This window comes from Henckelia pumila, chromosome 3 (assembly GCF_033568475.1).
Source record: "Henckelia pumila isolate YLH828 chromosome 3, ASM3356847v2, whole genome shotgun sequence".
NCBI classification, from domain to species: Eukaryota; Viridiplantae; Streptophyta; class Magnoliopsida; order Lamiales; family Gesneriaceae; genus Henckelia; species Henckelia pumila.
This window is the reverse complement of record NC_133122.1, coordinates 23,408,448-23,420,497: the sequence shown is the minus strand read 5'-3', so window position 1 is coordinate 23,420,497 and position 12,050 is coordinate 23,408,448. Positions and strand designations below refer to the sequence as shown.

The 12,050-nt window shown below is 35.3% G+C and overlaps 1 protein-coding gene across 1 annotated transcript; it reads left to right on the top strand.

Moving 5' to 3' along the window:
• Positions 1 to 8,871: 8,871 nt before the first annotated feature.
• On the top strand, positions 8,872 to 12,050 carry LOC140888261 (uncharacterized). Its single transcript, XM_073295947.1, has 5 exons — positions 8,872 to 9,254; positions 9,507 to 10,166; positions 10,659 to 10,837; positions 11,123 to 11,274; positions 11,541 to 12,050. The coding sequence occupies exons 1-5, from the start codon at positions 8,872 to 8,874 to the stop codon at positions 12,048 to 12,050; spliced, it is 1,884 nt and encodes a 627-aa protein (XP_073152048.1).

The following is a 12,050-nucleotide window of genomic DNA, read 5'->3' as shown; positions in this document are numbered from 1 at the left end:
ACAGTATTTTTGGAGTGTAGGTAGACCCAAAGAAAATGAAGGAAATCATTAATAGGTACCGTTTCAAGTTGCATATTATTAATTCACTGATAATTTATCTTATACAATCTCATGTTTACTTGGTCATATTATTTATCCACATACTAATTATTTATTTTACATCAATAAAATCATTAAATTAAAATTACAATATTACCCTTAATAAATAATATCATTCATATTTTATTAATTGTTAAAATGATAAAATAGTAATTTATCATCTTATCAAAAATTTAATCAATCAGATCAAATAAAATATATATTATTTATCAATCAAACCAAACTATATTAACCATCATTATTTTTATTTCTCTTTATTATATTATATTATTCATCTATACATTATTATCATATTTTTAAATTCAAGCGGTACCTCTTAATTAAGTTAAAAATATATATAATTGAGATTAGGAGCCTCTTAGTCTTAAATGTCTATTATCAGAAATCTGTTGAAGGATTTTCAATAAGGCGTGTCTCTCACTAAATTAGCTCAAAATAATTCAAATTAAGTGGAGTGATCATGAATGTGAGTAGAGCTTGAAGTAAAAGCTAGCATTGGTTCATGTAGTTATTCAATGACTTTGATATTTATTATTGTAATCGGAAGGTGTTTTTAAAAGGCCTCTTGATATCTTTTATTCTTCCCATGGTCCATGAGTTTCAGCTGTGGACTGGCCACTCATTTATGTTGGGCCTCATGACATGCCAAGCCCGATAGATTATCCTAACGGCTATATCAGTTAGATTAGTTGGGAGAAGTTAGGGATCGGAAGAGAAGAAGAAAATACAAAACGAGGGGAAATCGAAGATAGACACTTTCTTTATCTCTTCACAACAGACGATACAAAGATCAACAAAGAGAGAAGGAAGATACAAGGGTAAACCAAAGAGTGAATCAGTAATAGCAACAAAGAGGTAGGAAGCTGAGTGTATTAAAGCTCGATTCTCTGTTTGAATTGTAAAAGTTCCTCTCGAGATAATCTTGTAATGTGGAAACTTTGTTGGATTGTTAATAAATCTTGGTTGGTTTATCTTCCGTGGATGTAGGTCAATCTTGGCCGAACCACGTAATTACCTGTGTTGATTTCGATTTATTGCTTGGGATTATTATTGTTGTTATGTGTGTGTTTCTGCTGTTTTTGTGTGGCAATATAACCAAATAGGTAAATTGACATTGGTGTGAGTGATTTCTTTGATAATTCCTAACAATTATGATATAAAAAATGCATCAAAATGAGGTTTTGGGTGTGTACTAATGCAAGGCATATTGATTATCCTTTAATGCACTTAAAAATCAAGCTAGGAACGACCATGTTCATTTGGAATATTTGGAAGTGCTGGCTCTACAATTACACAAGAATAAAGTCTCAATTCACTTGAGAGTACTAAAATATACAAAGATGTAATTATAGAAACTACTAGTGAAATGTCGTTTTTAAAAAACAAAAAAACTTCTAGTGAAATGGATTGAAGAGGAGAATGTCAGAAGGTGTTTAGTATGTCAGCGAATTAAGACCTATTATCAACACACTTGAGAACTTCTTCTACCATTGACAATCTCAAAATGGAAGGAGATCGAACACATGCAGTTCCATAGATTTCGTAGTGTATTTGTCAAAAACATGTTGGAGTCATGATGAAATACGAGGTGATTGTGGTTGGACTCTCTAAGTCACTGCCCACTTCTTTTCCATTTGCGTGAGGTACAACCTTGATAAGTTGATAACTTAATTTGTACATGGGAAATCATAATACATCATTAAGTACCCGTGAGCACTATGCCAGATAAAGACACAAGATTTGTATCATGATTTGTTTTAGAGAAATTCAGTAGAATATTGGTGGGGAGTTCGAGATCTTTCAGGATCCTTAGTTTTTGTTATAAAAAAATATCTCTTTGTTATAGAGAAAATCGTTTTAAATTTTATTACAGGTACTCCAAATGCCAACTGCTCAGTTCAAAAATTTTAACAGTCAAAAATAGTTCAACTGGTCAGAACCAATACGAACAGTTTACTCAGTTCAAACCAGTTTCTATAACTTATTCCAACTGCTGACTAGTCTCTAAATCTTCTCAAAACTGTCGCGACGTTGAAGATATTGCCATTGGAATATATGCCGTTACCAATGAATTAAGAGCATTTAATGAAGAAATAATTCGAACGTTGGCATTAATGCATATAAATAGCAAATGTAAACAAGCTTGAAGAAAACGAAATACAAAAAGAATGAAAAATTAGAACTTTGATCTACGCACGCTATCCAGTTTGCATACTTTGAGCACTAGCTACTTTCAAATCATCTACATTGCTCAATAGCCCACTCAAAAAATTCCAAACATCAGATCATTAAAGATCATCAAGGGCTCTGATCTAATCTCTCGACTGATCATCTTGAACCGCTGCAGAGTTGCTCACCAGTTTGAATCTTCGGATTCATTCATTCATTCTTACTTACATTCGTATTGAAACTTGTTGTCTTAAGTTGTGGTGTACTAGAAGTTCCAAATTAGACAAATGATAAATCCTAAATTTGGAGTGGGTAGTATACAAGAGTTGTACAAAACAAAGTCTTCTAGTAAATTCCTTCCTAATTGGAAGAGATGAGACGTAAAAGGATTTTTGCCTTTGAACTGCTATAATATGTGTTATTTACTTCACCGCTCTTATTTCTTCTTACTCGTGATTCATTAAGTATAATACTTGTTAAGACCCTTAGTTTTAGGGATCACAACAACCATCTCTTTATTATATTACAAATTGTTAACAAGTAATCAAGATGTCAACCAATTCAATGGCTTTACCAGTTAGAAGAATATCAACTAGTTCAACGGCTTTACCCGTTAGAAGAAGATCAACCAGTTCAACATCTCTACCTATTTTAACCAGTTTAACCAATCAAATCAAACTCTTTAGCTCAACGATCAACCAACTAAGCATATGAATCATTTAGAAGTTAAAAATTGTTCTACGGTTCAAATAGTGGCCCAACCAGTTGATTAAATCAAGAACACAACTGGTCACTCTCAGTAATAATGATCAAAGCCAGTTCAACCGCTAACCGGTTCCATAAAAGTGTTCAAATAGTTGAAATCTTAAGATATTGCCACTTAAATTTATGTCGCTAACTGGTGCATCAACAACTGTATTCGTGCAAGAAAATTCACGCTCCAGAGCAGAAAAATTGATGGCATTAAATGCTCAAAACTCAAGTGTTCAAAGATTTACCAAAAATGGTATATGTGGATGATTTTCTTTATCAATCACAGTAATTGATGCCTCTATATAGTTGATGCAAACAAGCTTGAAGACTACCAAAGCTTTAATATACGCACTCTTATCAAGCTTACATACTTCGAGAACTTTCCATTTTCAATCATCTATGTTGATCAAATAAGCTCACGCATACTAATCCAAACATCAGATCATCAAGGATCATCAAGATCTTAGAGTCAAATTATTCAACTGCTTATCTTGGACCGTTGAAAATTTGATCACCAGTTTGAATCTTCGAATTCACTCATATGTTCTCGCGTGTATTTCCTTTAGTATTGAATACGTGTTGTCTTTAATTGTGGTGTACTATGAGTTCGATTTAGATAAAAGGATAAGTCCTAAAATTTGAGTGAGTTGTGTACAAAAGTTCTATAAATCAAATCTTCCAGTGAATTCCTTCCAGTGTGGAAGAAGAGGAGACGTAGAATGAACTTTGCCTTTGAACTTTCATAAACTATGTGTTATGTTGTTTATTGCTTACTTTTCTTGTTGTATGTTTAAGTATTTTATTATCACAAAAATACTTGGACTGTTTTATCCACCATTTCTTATGGTCCAACCGTTTTTTAGATTGAGAAAAACAGTCTTGCCTAGCTAACCCTTAAGACACTTTGCTTTTATTCTAAGAAGTGTCAAAATATTTTAATAACGTGTATTCATTCCTCCCTCTACACACAAAACCTATGCAACAATACTATCACAGAAACACTTGGATCATTTATCCGCATAATATTTGTGGTCCTACCATTTTTGAGGTTGAGGAAAATAGTCTAATTTAGCTAAGACTACTAGAAAATTCTTTTATTTGTAAAAGATTTTCAAAATATTTTAAAGAATGTATATTCACCATCTTCTACACACAAAACCGATCCCAGCAAGATCCTTCATGCATGATTAATGAATAACATAACTTTGATTTATATAACCTTTGCAAAACTTTAAGCCAAATTAATATCATTGAAATGGATTACTTACAATTTAGAGAGATGAACTAATTGAGTAATGTCATAGCGGCTAATTGAGTTCATGTAACGCTATTCATTACTGAAGTGACAATAAAAGTTGCTTATTAATGCTTTACTAATTTGTAAAGATAATTTAACATCCTTAATTTATTGTAGCAGAGTTTTTCTAGTTGATTTTCTTTGATACGAAAAAATATAAGTTATGGATTCAGTTTTCAAACCTATCTAGATATCCAAGATATTTACTTTTCGCAATCTTACTTTGTCAAAGAATACTGCTCATTCATATTCATTATGTCTGTTGGTCTCATCGCAATTTTCTTCCTCTTAAAAATTGATCTTACTCCTGTATCTTTTAACTAATTTTTAAATTCTAGTATTCAATGCTAACGAGGTGTTGGACACTTCAATGCTACATATATAGTCACACCCACAGGAAAAAAAAAACAAAAAAACGAATGGAATCGTATAACTAATGACTGAAGAGGGGGATGATGATGATGATGATGATGAATAATAATAATAATAATAAATCATGGAATAAAACTGAAATTTCATTACCTAAAATCCAAATCGCAATGAAGTAAACATACAAGACCAAAATTATCATTTTCATTATTTTTACTCTTTTATTTATTTACATATTCGTTTTAGCATTTAAAATTTTGTTCTATGCATGTTATTTAAATGGTTTCCTCTCCCTATTGTTACTGCTCCAACATCGACACCCACATTTGTGTGCCGATTTCAAAATTGTATCCGAACTTATTCCAAAAACAAAACTTTACCACAAAAAATAATTGAGATACTTACTTCTTTTTATAATTTGAAACCAACTAAACTCCTTGGTTTCTCCATGCTTAAAACTTAGATTCTCAATATCATCATTAGTGCTCTTCCTTGGTGATGTCAAACCTTGAGAATGTCATATAAATAAAATCATTCACAGAATTTGCAGCAGGAAAAATTCAAGATATGGTCTAGCATTGAATATAATTTATACATAGCATGCTTTAAAGTACATAAATGATGATATGCGAGATCCCTCAAATTCTAACCACCAGAAGAATAAAAAAGGTAATAAATTTTAATGTAAATATTTAAGTTATGTGAAATTTCTGAAAATGTGTGTTCTAATTCTTGATTTTGAAACTGAATGAAATTATTAACAAGTGGTAGGGGTAAATATTCTAACAATTTTAAATTTCTGATTTATGTATTCGCTCCTTGGATGAGTAACATATACGGGTTTGATATAGGGTTAGCTATGAGGAACATAGTTATAAAATGTTAATCCAAATTATGATTACAGTTTTCTTTTTCTTGATTTCAACACTTAATAATTACGAACTAAATGGTAGGGATATGCATCCAGCTAGTACATATTAAGTCACGACCATATCACTGACTCACTCACCCTTTTTAAAGAATGAGAGGGAAGATGAAGTTATGAAGGAGGAACAAAAAGAATTGTGGCTGATAGAACATGTTGATGGGATATTATGATGTATTGCTGCATATATTTCAAGAATTTTAGTTTGATTTTCTTAGTTTATTATGAATGAAAATTTTAAATCTGCTATTGTATTAGTTTTATTTGTAAAAAAGAACAAAAAAAAAAACTTGGATTCAATAATAAACTAGACTTGAGAGAATTTCTGTGCCTCGGAGAATGAAACATTTTTGAAAGTTTAACCATGAATTTTGTGGATGTATCCATGTCATCGGGCTCTTAGAGAGATAGAAGGGTATCAAAAGAAAACTATGCTCATTGTCTCACTGAGAATGTATGATTTAAAATGAAAAAGACCATTTGGGGACTAATGTTTATATTAAATGGTCAAATGAAAATTTGAAATTGATTTTTTATTTATGTATTTAAGTTAGATTGCTTTTAGGACTAGTACATTTATATTACATTATCGATAAAAAAAAAAAATTAATTCATGATTTTGAAATTTAAGTTAGACTGATATTATTTGGTTTCTAGTCTGATTTTTAAAAAATGATCTGTACTACCAAGATTTCTAGGATATACAACAATGTGATTTTATTCTAGTGATTTAATGACTTTGATAATTATCGGTGCAATATAATAGATCATATATACAAAATGATATTTGACTTAAAACTAAGACGACTTAAGTTTCAAGCAAGAAACTTCTCTTAAGGAGTGAAGAATGTGAGACCCCTCAATTTCTAATTAACCATCACATGAATACAAATGTTATGATGAAAATAATCAAGGAATAATGCCAATAACAAAAGTATCATAATTTTTAGACTGAATGAGAACGTCAATCAAAATTAATGTTTGGGTTTAATACCCATGTAGCACCTCGGTTAATGATGTCCTACAATGAAGGTATTTCATTCAATATTACAAATCCAATTGTTATTATTTGTCCAAACATGTAGGGTTCATGTTTGATCCCATTTTTTTTAATTTAATGGTGACCATTGGATTTTCCTAAGAGTAATATCATTAGGGTACGTAGATTGAACTAAAACGTAGCATCTCAATATAAATACCCCAAAGATATCAATCAAGCTCACCAAAAAAATAAAAACTCAACATCTATGCTTCAATTTTATGCTGGATGGGATAGACTGCAATACTCCATGATAAAGAAGAGCTAGATCTTTTGAGTAACACCTCAATCCATGTTTGCTTTTCATGTTTTGGCAACACTCCTTGAAAAATTATTGTAAGTGGGGTTTATTATTATAATTTTCTTATATTTTTTAGATATTTTTTTAATGTATTTTGATTTTTTCTGAAATGTTAAAATCTTGCCATACAAGAAAAACTGTAATTTCGTAATATTTTAAGATATGAGAAATTATGAAAATCTCAGTTCTGATTCTTAATTTTGCCATTGAGTGAATTATATATTATGAACTAAGTGGTAAGGATATGTATTCTAACTACTGTGGATTTCTTATTTCTGGCATCGCCTCTTAGATGTATAACATATGTGAGACTAATATAAGTTTAGTCATGAGAAACATAATTATTTCAATGTAAGCATGAATTATGATTACAATTTCCTAATTTATCATTTTCGGAAATAAATAATTATGAACTAAATATTAGGGATACTGATTCAGATGATCTCTAAGAGATTATTCTCATTCTTTATTGAGCTTTATCTTAATCGTTATCTCTAGAGACTTTCTTTATTTTGAATTAAATTAGGATTAGGTTTTGTGTTTTGTTCTTTTAGTATAAGGACTCTAGTTATTATTTATAGATAGGCCAGTCAATTCAGGTCGTCCCACCCCGCCTCACCTCGGCCCGCCATAGGGCGGAGCGGACCGGCCCAAATTGATGGCGGGTTGGGAATACCCTAGCCCAACCCAACCCGCCATGGGTTGCGGGTTGGGACGGCCAACCCGCCAAATTTTTTTAAAAAAATTCAAAATAAATTAAAAAATATGAATTTTAAAAAAAAAAATCATACATAAACAATTGTAAATGATATACATATTTAAAACTCATTAAAATAAATAAATCATTATAAATAATATAAATTTTTAAAATTAATCAATTAAACATAAATTATAATAAATCATATAAATCATTTTAGAACTTATAATCATTTATAAAACATTTCAAACAATATAAATTGTTTAAAACTTATCAATCCAACATAAATATTTAAAATATTAATTATAATATAATTTTAAAAAATGTAAAAAAAATTGGCGGGGCGGGGCGACCCGTGTCCCAAACGGGCCAACCCGTTTTGGCCCGCCTCCTTACAGGCCGCCAAAAGCATGACCCAAGCAAACCCGAATTGACGGGTCAACTTATAGGACTTACGTTGTTATTATTAGACAGTTTTTACAGTATTAATAAATCTGAAAACAAGAGTGTCTCTCAATTCGCCGACTTATGCTCCAACAGGGATTCTCATGAATCGTAGTCCGATATGGACTATCATGGAAACTCATTCGCGCCTCCAAACCAAAGGGAAGGACATCACCGCGGTGTCCCCCAGGGGAGCGATGATTGTCGCTGGGAATATGCTTTCCGAGTGGAAATCCCTCAATTTTTGGAAATTTAAACCCTGACGAATTGTTGGATTGGCTTGCGGCCGTGGACGAGATACTATCGTTTAAAGAGGTTCCGGAACAAAGTCAGGCCGCGCTGGTGGCTATGCATTTCCAGGTACGCACGACTGCTTGGCGGCAACACCTTAAGCAACAAGCACTCATGAGGGCAAATCTCCTATTCAATCGTGGGTTAAATTATAGAAACACAATTGTGACGTATGTTCCTACCCTATAATTACGAACGGACTCTTTATCAGCATCTACAGAATTGGCACCAAGGCTCGTGTACGGTGGACGAATATGCCACCGAATTTTTTTTACTCCTCACACGTACTGGTATTTCTAAATTTGATTATCAATTGGTGTCGCGGTTTATTGGTGACCTCCGCCCCCAGTTTTGGGATGTTTTTAATCTCTTTGATCTACCAACGCAACGTGCTCTCACCCTTGAGTCTCAGTCCTGCCATGAAACCTTCCAACGACCCTATTCCTACATTGCATGGGCCATCTGCTGCTTCCGTTCCACCATACCCATGCCACCAAACCCTACGGGTCGCACTCCTATCCCCGGCCAAGGATTTTGTTGTTTCTCGTGTTGTGATTCTGGGCATCGCGCATCAGCCTGTCCGAATCTCGACCATCTTGGCCTCATGACAGATGAAGCCCATGTAGTATTGGAGGACACCGATGCTCTTCTTGCCGAGGAACTCCGTGTTTCTACCGAATTCGTAAAGGGTGATGTTGGTCAATCTCTGATTGTTCGTCGTTCCTACTTATCTCCACGTCAGGTCGTCGATGATTGGTGTCGTTCAACTTTGTTTCACTCCACTTGCACTATTGGTGGCCGAGTTTTCCAGTTCATTATCTACTCTAGTAGTTGCGAAAATGTTATTTCTATGGCCATCATTGATAAGTTGTAGATCCCGACAGAACCCCACCCCAAGTTGTACAAATTATATTGGCTCACTCGGGGTTCCGAGATTATGGTTAGTCGGCGAGCCCAAATTTCCTTTTCTATTAGTGTACATTATGCTATTAGTGTACATTATGCAGATGACATGTATTGTGATGTTATGCCTATAGATGCGTGTCACTTGTTGCTTGGACGTCCTTGGCAATTTGATTGTGGTACCATACATGATTGACGTGCTAAAACTTATTTGTTTAGTTTCAAGAACATCAATATTGTCTTGGTTCCTTCACGTGCCACTGACCCTCCTATTTTACCACCTGCTGGTGCGCCGTCTCTTTCACCTTCATTCCTGTCACGTGCAAGCCTCCAAGCTGGCTTTTTCATTCCGGGATTGTGTTCGCCCACGGCGCGGCTACATGATGCTCCTCTTTTGGACCCACCGTTCTCGGTTCGCCCTCTCCTTGATGAGTTTACCGATGTGTTCCCGTCAGATCTTCCAACTGGGCTTCCACCACTTTGCGGTATTCAGCACCGTGTTGATCTTGTGCATGGTGCCTCCTTACCTAATCGGCTACATTACCGTATGAGTCCCATGGAACACGATGAATTGCGTTGCCAAGTTGAAGCCTTGATGTCCAAAGGGCATTTAAGTGCTAGCTTGAGTCCGTGTGCACTTCCTGCCATATTGGTCCCAAAGAAAAATGGCTCTTGGTGTATGTGTATTGATTGTCTGGCCATTAATAAAATCACCGTCAGGTATTGTTTCCCGATTCCTCATATTGACGACCTTCTCGACCAGCTTTTTGGCACTACAGTCTTTACTAAGCTTAACCTTAAGTGCATCTACCACCAACTTTGCATCCACCCTGGTGATGATTGGAAAACCGCTTTCAAACGGGAGGGCCTTTTTGAATGGTTGATTATGTCGTTCGGCCTCTCAACGCCCCCAGAACTTTCATGCATGTCATGAACCAAGCCCTATAACCCTATATTGGTAAATTTTTTGTCGTATATTTTGACAATATCTTGATATTTAGTGCTTCTAATGACGATCATATCGCCCATCTACGAACAATTTTGAACATCCTACGTCAGGAAAAATTCTATGCTTCCCTTGATAAGTGTTCTTTCATTACTTCTTCATTCCTTTTCCAACAAGGTATGTTATTTTTGGCGCCAGCATCGAGGTTGATCAATCTAAAATCTCGGTTCTTCATGATTGACATACTCCACAAGGCCTCACTGAGGTGCGTAGCTTCCATGGTCTCGCCTCTTTCTATCGTTGGTTTATTCCGCATTTTAGTTTCATTATGGAACCGATCACTGATTGTTTATGTCAGGGTCAATTTTCTTGGACCGACAAAGCTGCTACGGTTTTTGAGGATATAAATCATCGCCTTATTTCAGTGCCAATTTGGTCCTTCCAGACTTTTCCAAGCCATTTAAGTGCACGCTGATGCCTCCAAGCTCTGTATCGGAGGTGTCCTTAGCCAGTAGGGTCGACCAGTCGCTTACTTTAGTGAAAAGCTACAGGGCACTCGTCTTCGCTAAAGCACCTATATACGGAATTCTACGCGATCTTCTAGGTTATTCGACATTAACGTCACTACCTTTTTCACCATGAGTTCGTTCTCTGTACTTGTCATGATGCTCTACAAAATCTTGGAAGTTAGGACAAGGTTTCTTATCTCCATGCCTCGTGGATTACTTATCTCCAGCTTTTTTCGTTTGTTATCAAGCTTAAATCTGGTTCCCTCAATAGGGTGGCCGATGCGCTTAGCCAACATCGTTCTCTTTTATCTGATATGCGGGTTTCCACCAATGGATTTGATGCTTTTGGATTTTTATGCTGATGACCCTTATTTTTCCAGTTTTTTACCCTCCATCAGGGATGGTTCTTCTTAGGAATTTATCCTACTTGATGGTTTCCTCTTTCATGGTTCCCAGTTATGAGTTCCGGATTGCAACCTGCATCTCCATTTACTCCAGGATCTTCATGGTGAAGACCATGTTGGGAAGGACCGTACGTTTCACCTGCAATTTTATTATTTTTGTTCTTCCTTAAGTCAAGACATTAATCGTTATATTTCATGTTGCCGCATCTGCCATGTTTCAAAAGGTACGACCACAAACGTGGTGTTGTATATGCCACTGCCAATACCAACTCAACCTTGGACCAATATTAATATGGATTTTGTCATCGGCTTTCCGTGAACTCGCCTAGGGTTAGATTTTGTTTTTGTCATCGTTGATCGCTTCTCTAAGATGGCCCACTTCATTCCGTGCCAGAAATCTACGGATGTTGTACAAGTTGCTCAGATTTTCTTTCGTGAAATATACAAATTGCATGGGTTGCCTCGCTCTATTGTGTCTGATCGTGACACTAGGTTTGTCAATCATTTTTGGCAAAGTCTTTGGTTCTTGGTTAACACGAGCCTCGACTTCAGTTCTGCCTACCACTCTCAGACTGATGGTCAAACGGAGGTGGTCAATAGTTCTCTTGGCAATCTCATACGTTGTCTTGTTGGTGAAAAGGCAAAGACTTGGGATTCTAAGCTCCCATTGGCTGAGTTTTCTCACAACCATGCCACCAACCGCATCATCGGTTTTAGCCCTTTCAAGGTCGTCTTTGGCTTTCTCCCTCGCTACCATACAGACTTGACCCCTATTCCAGACACTCAGCGACCCCATCAGGATGCGGCGGGCTTCATTGATGATTTACGATCAATCCATGAGCAGACTTATGAACGCTTAGTGGTTGCTGCTTCATGGTACAAAGCCTTGACTGATGTGAAGTGA

Bases quoted from the DNA above. Each gene is read 5' to 3' on its own strand.
- LOC140888261 (XM_073295947.1), top strand. From the start codon at position 8,872: ATGCCACCAAACCCTACGGGTCGCACTCCTATCCCCGGCCAAGGATTT. The intron at 9,255-9,506 runs GTAGATCCCGAC...TTATTTGTTTAG, and splicing joins ATGGCCATCATTGATAAGTT to TTTCAAGAACATCAATATTG. The intron at 10,167-10,658 runs GTTGATTATGTC...GCCTTATTTCAG, and splicing joins CGGGAGGGCCTTTTTGAATG to TGCCAATTTGGTCCTTCCAG.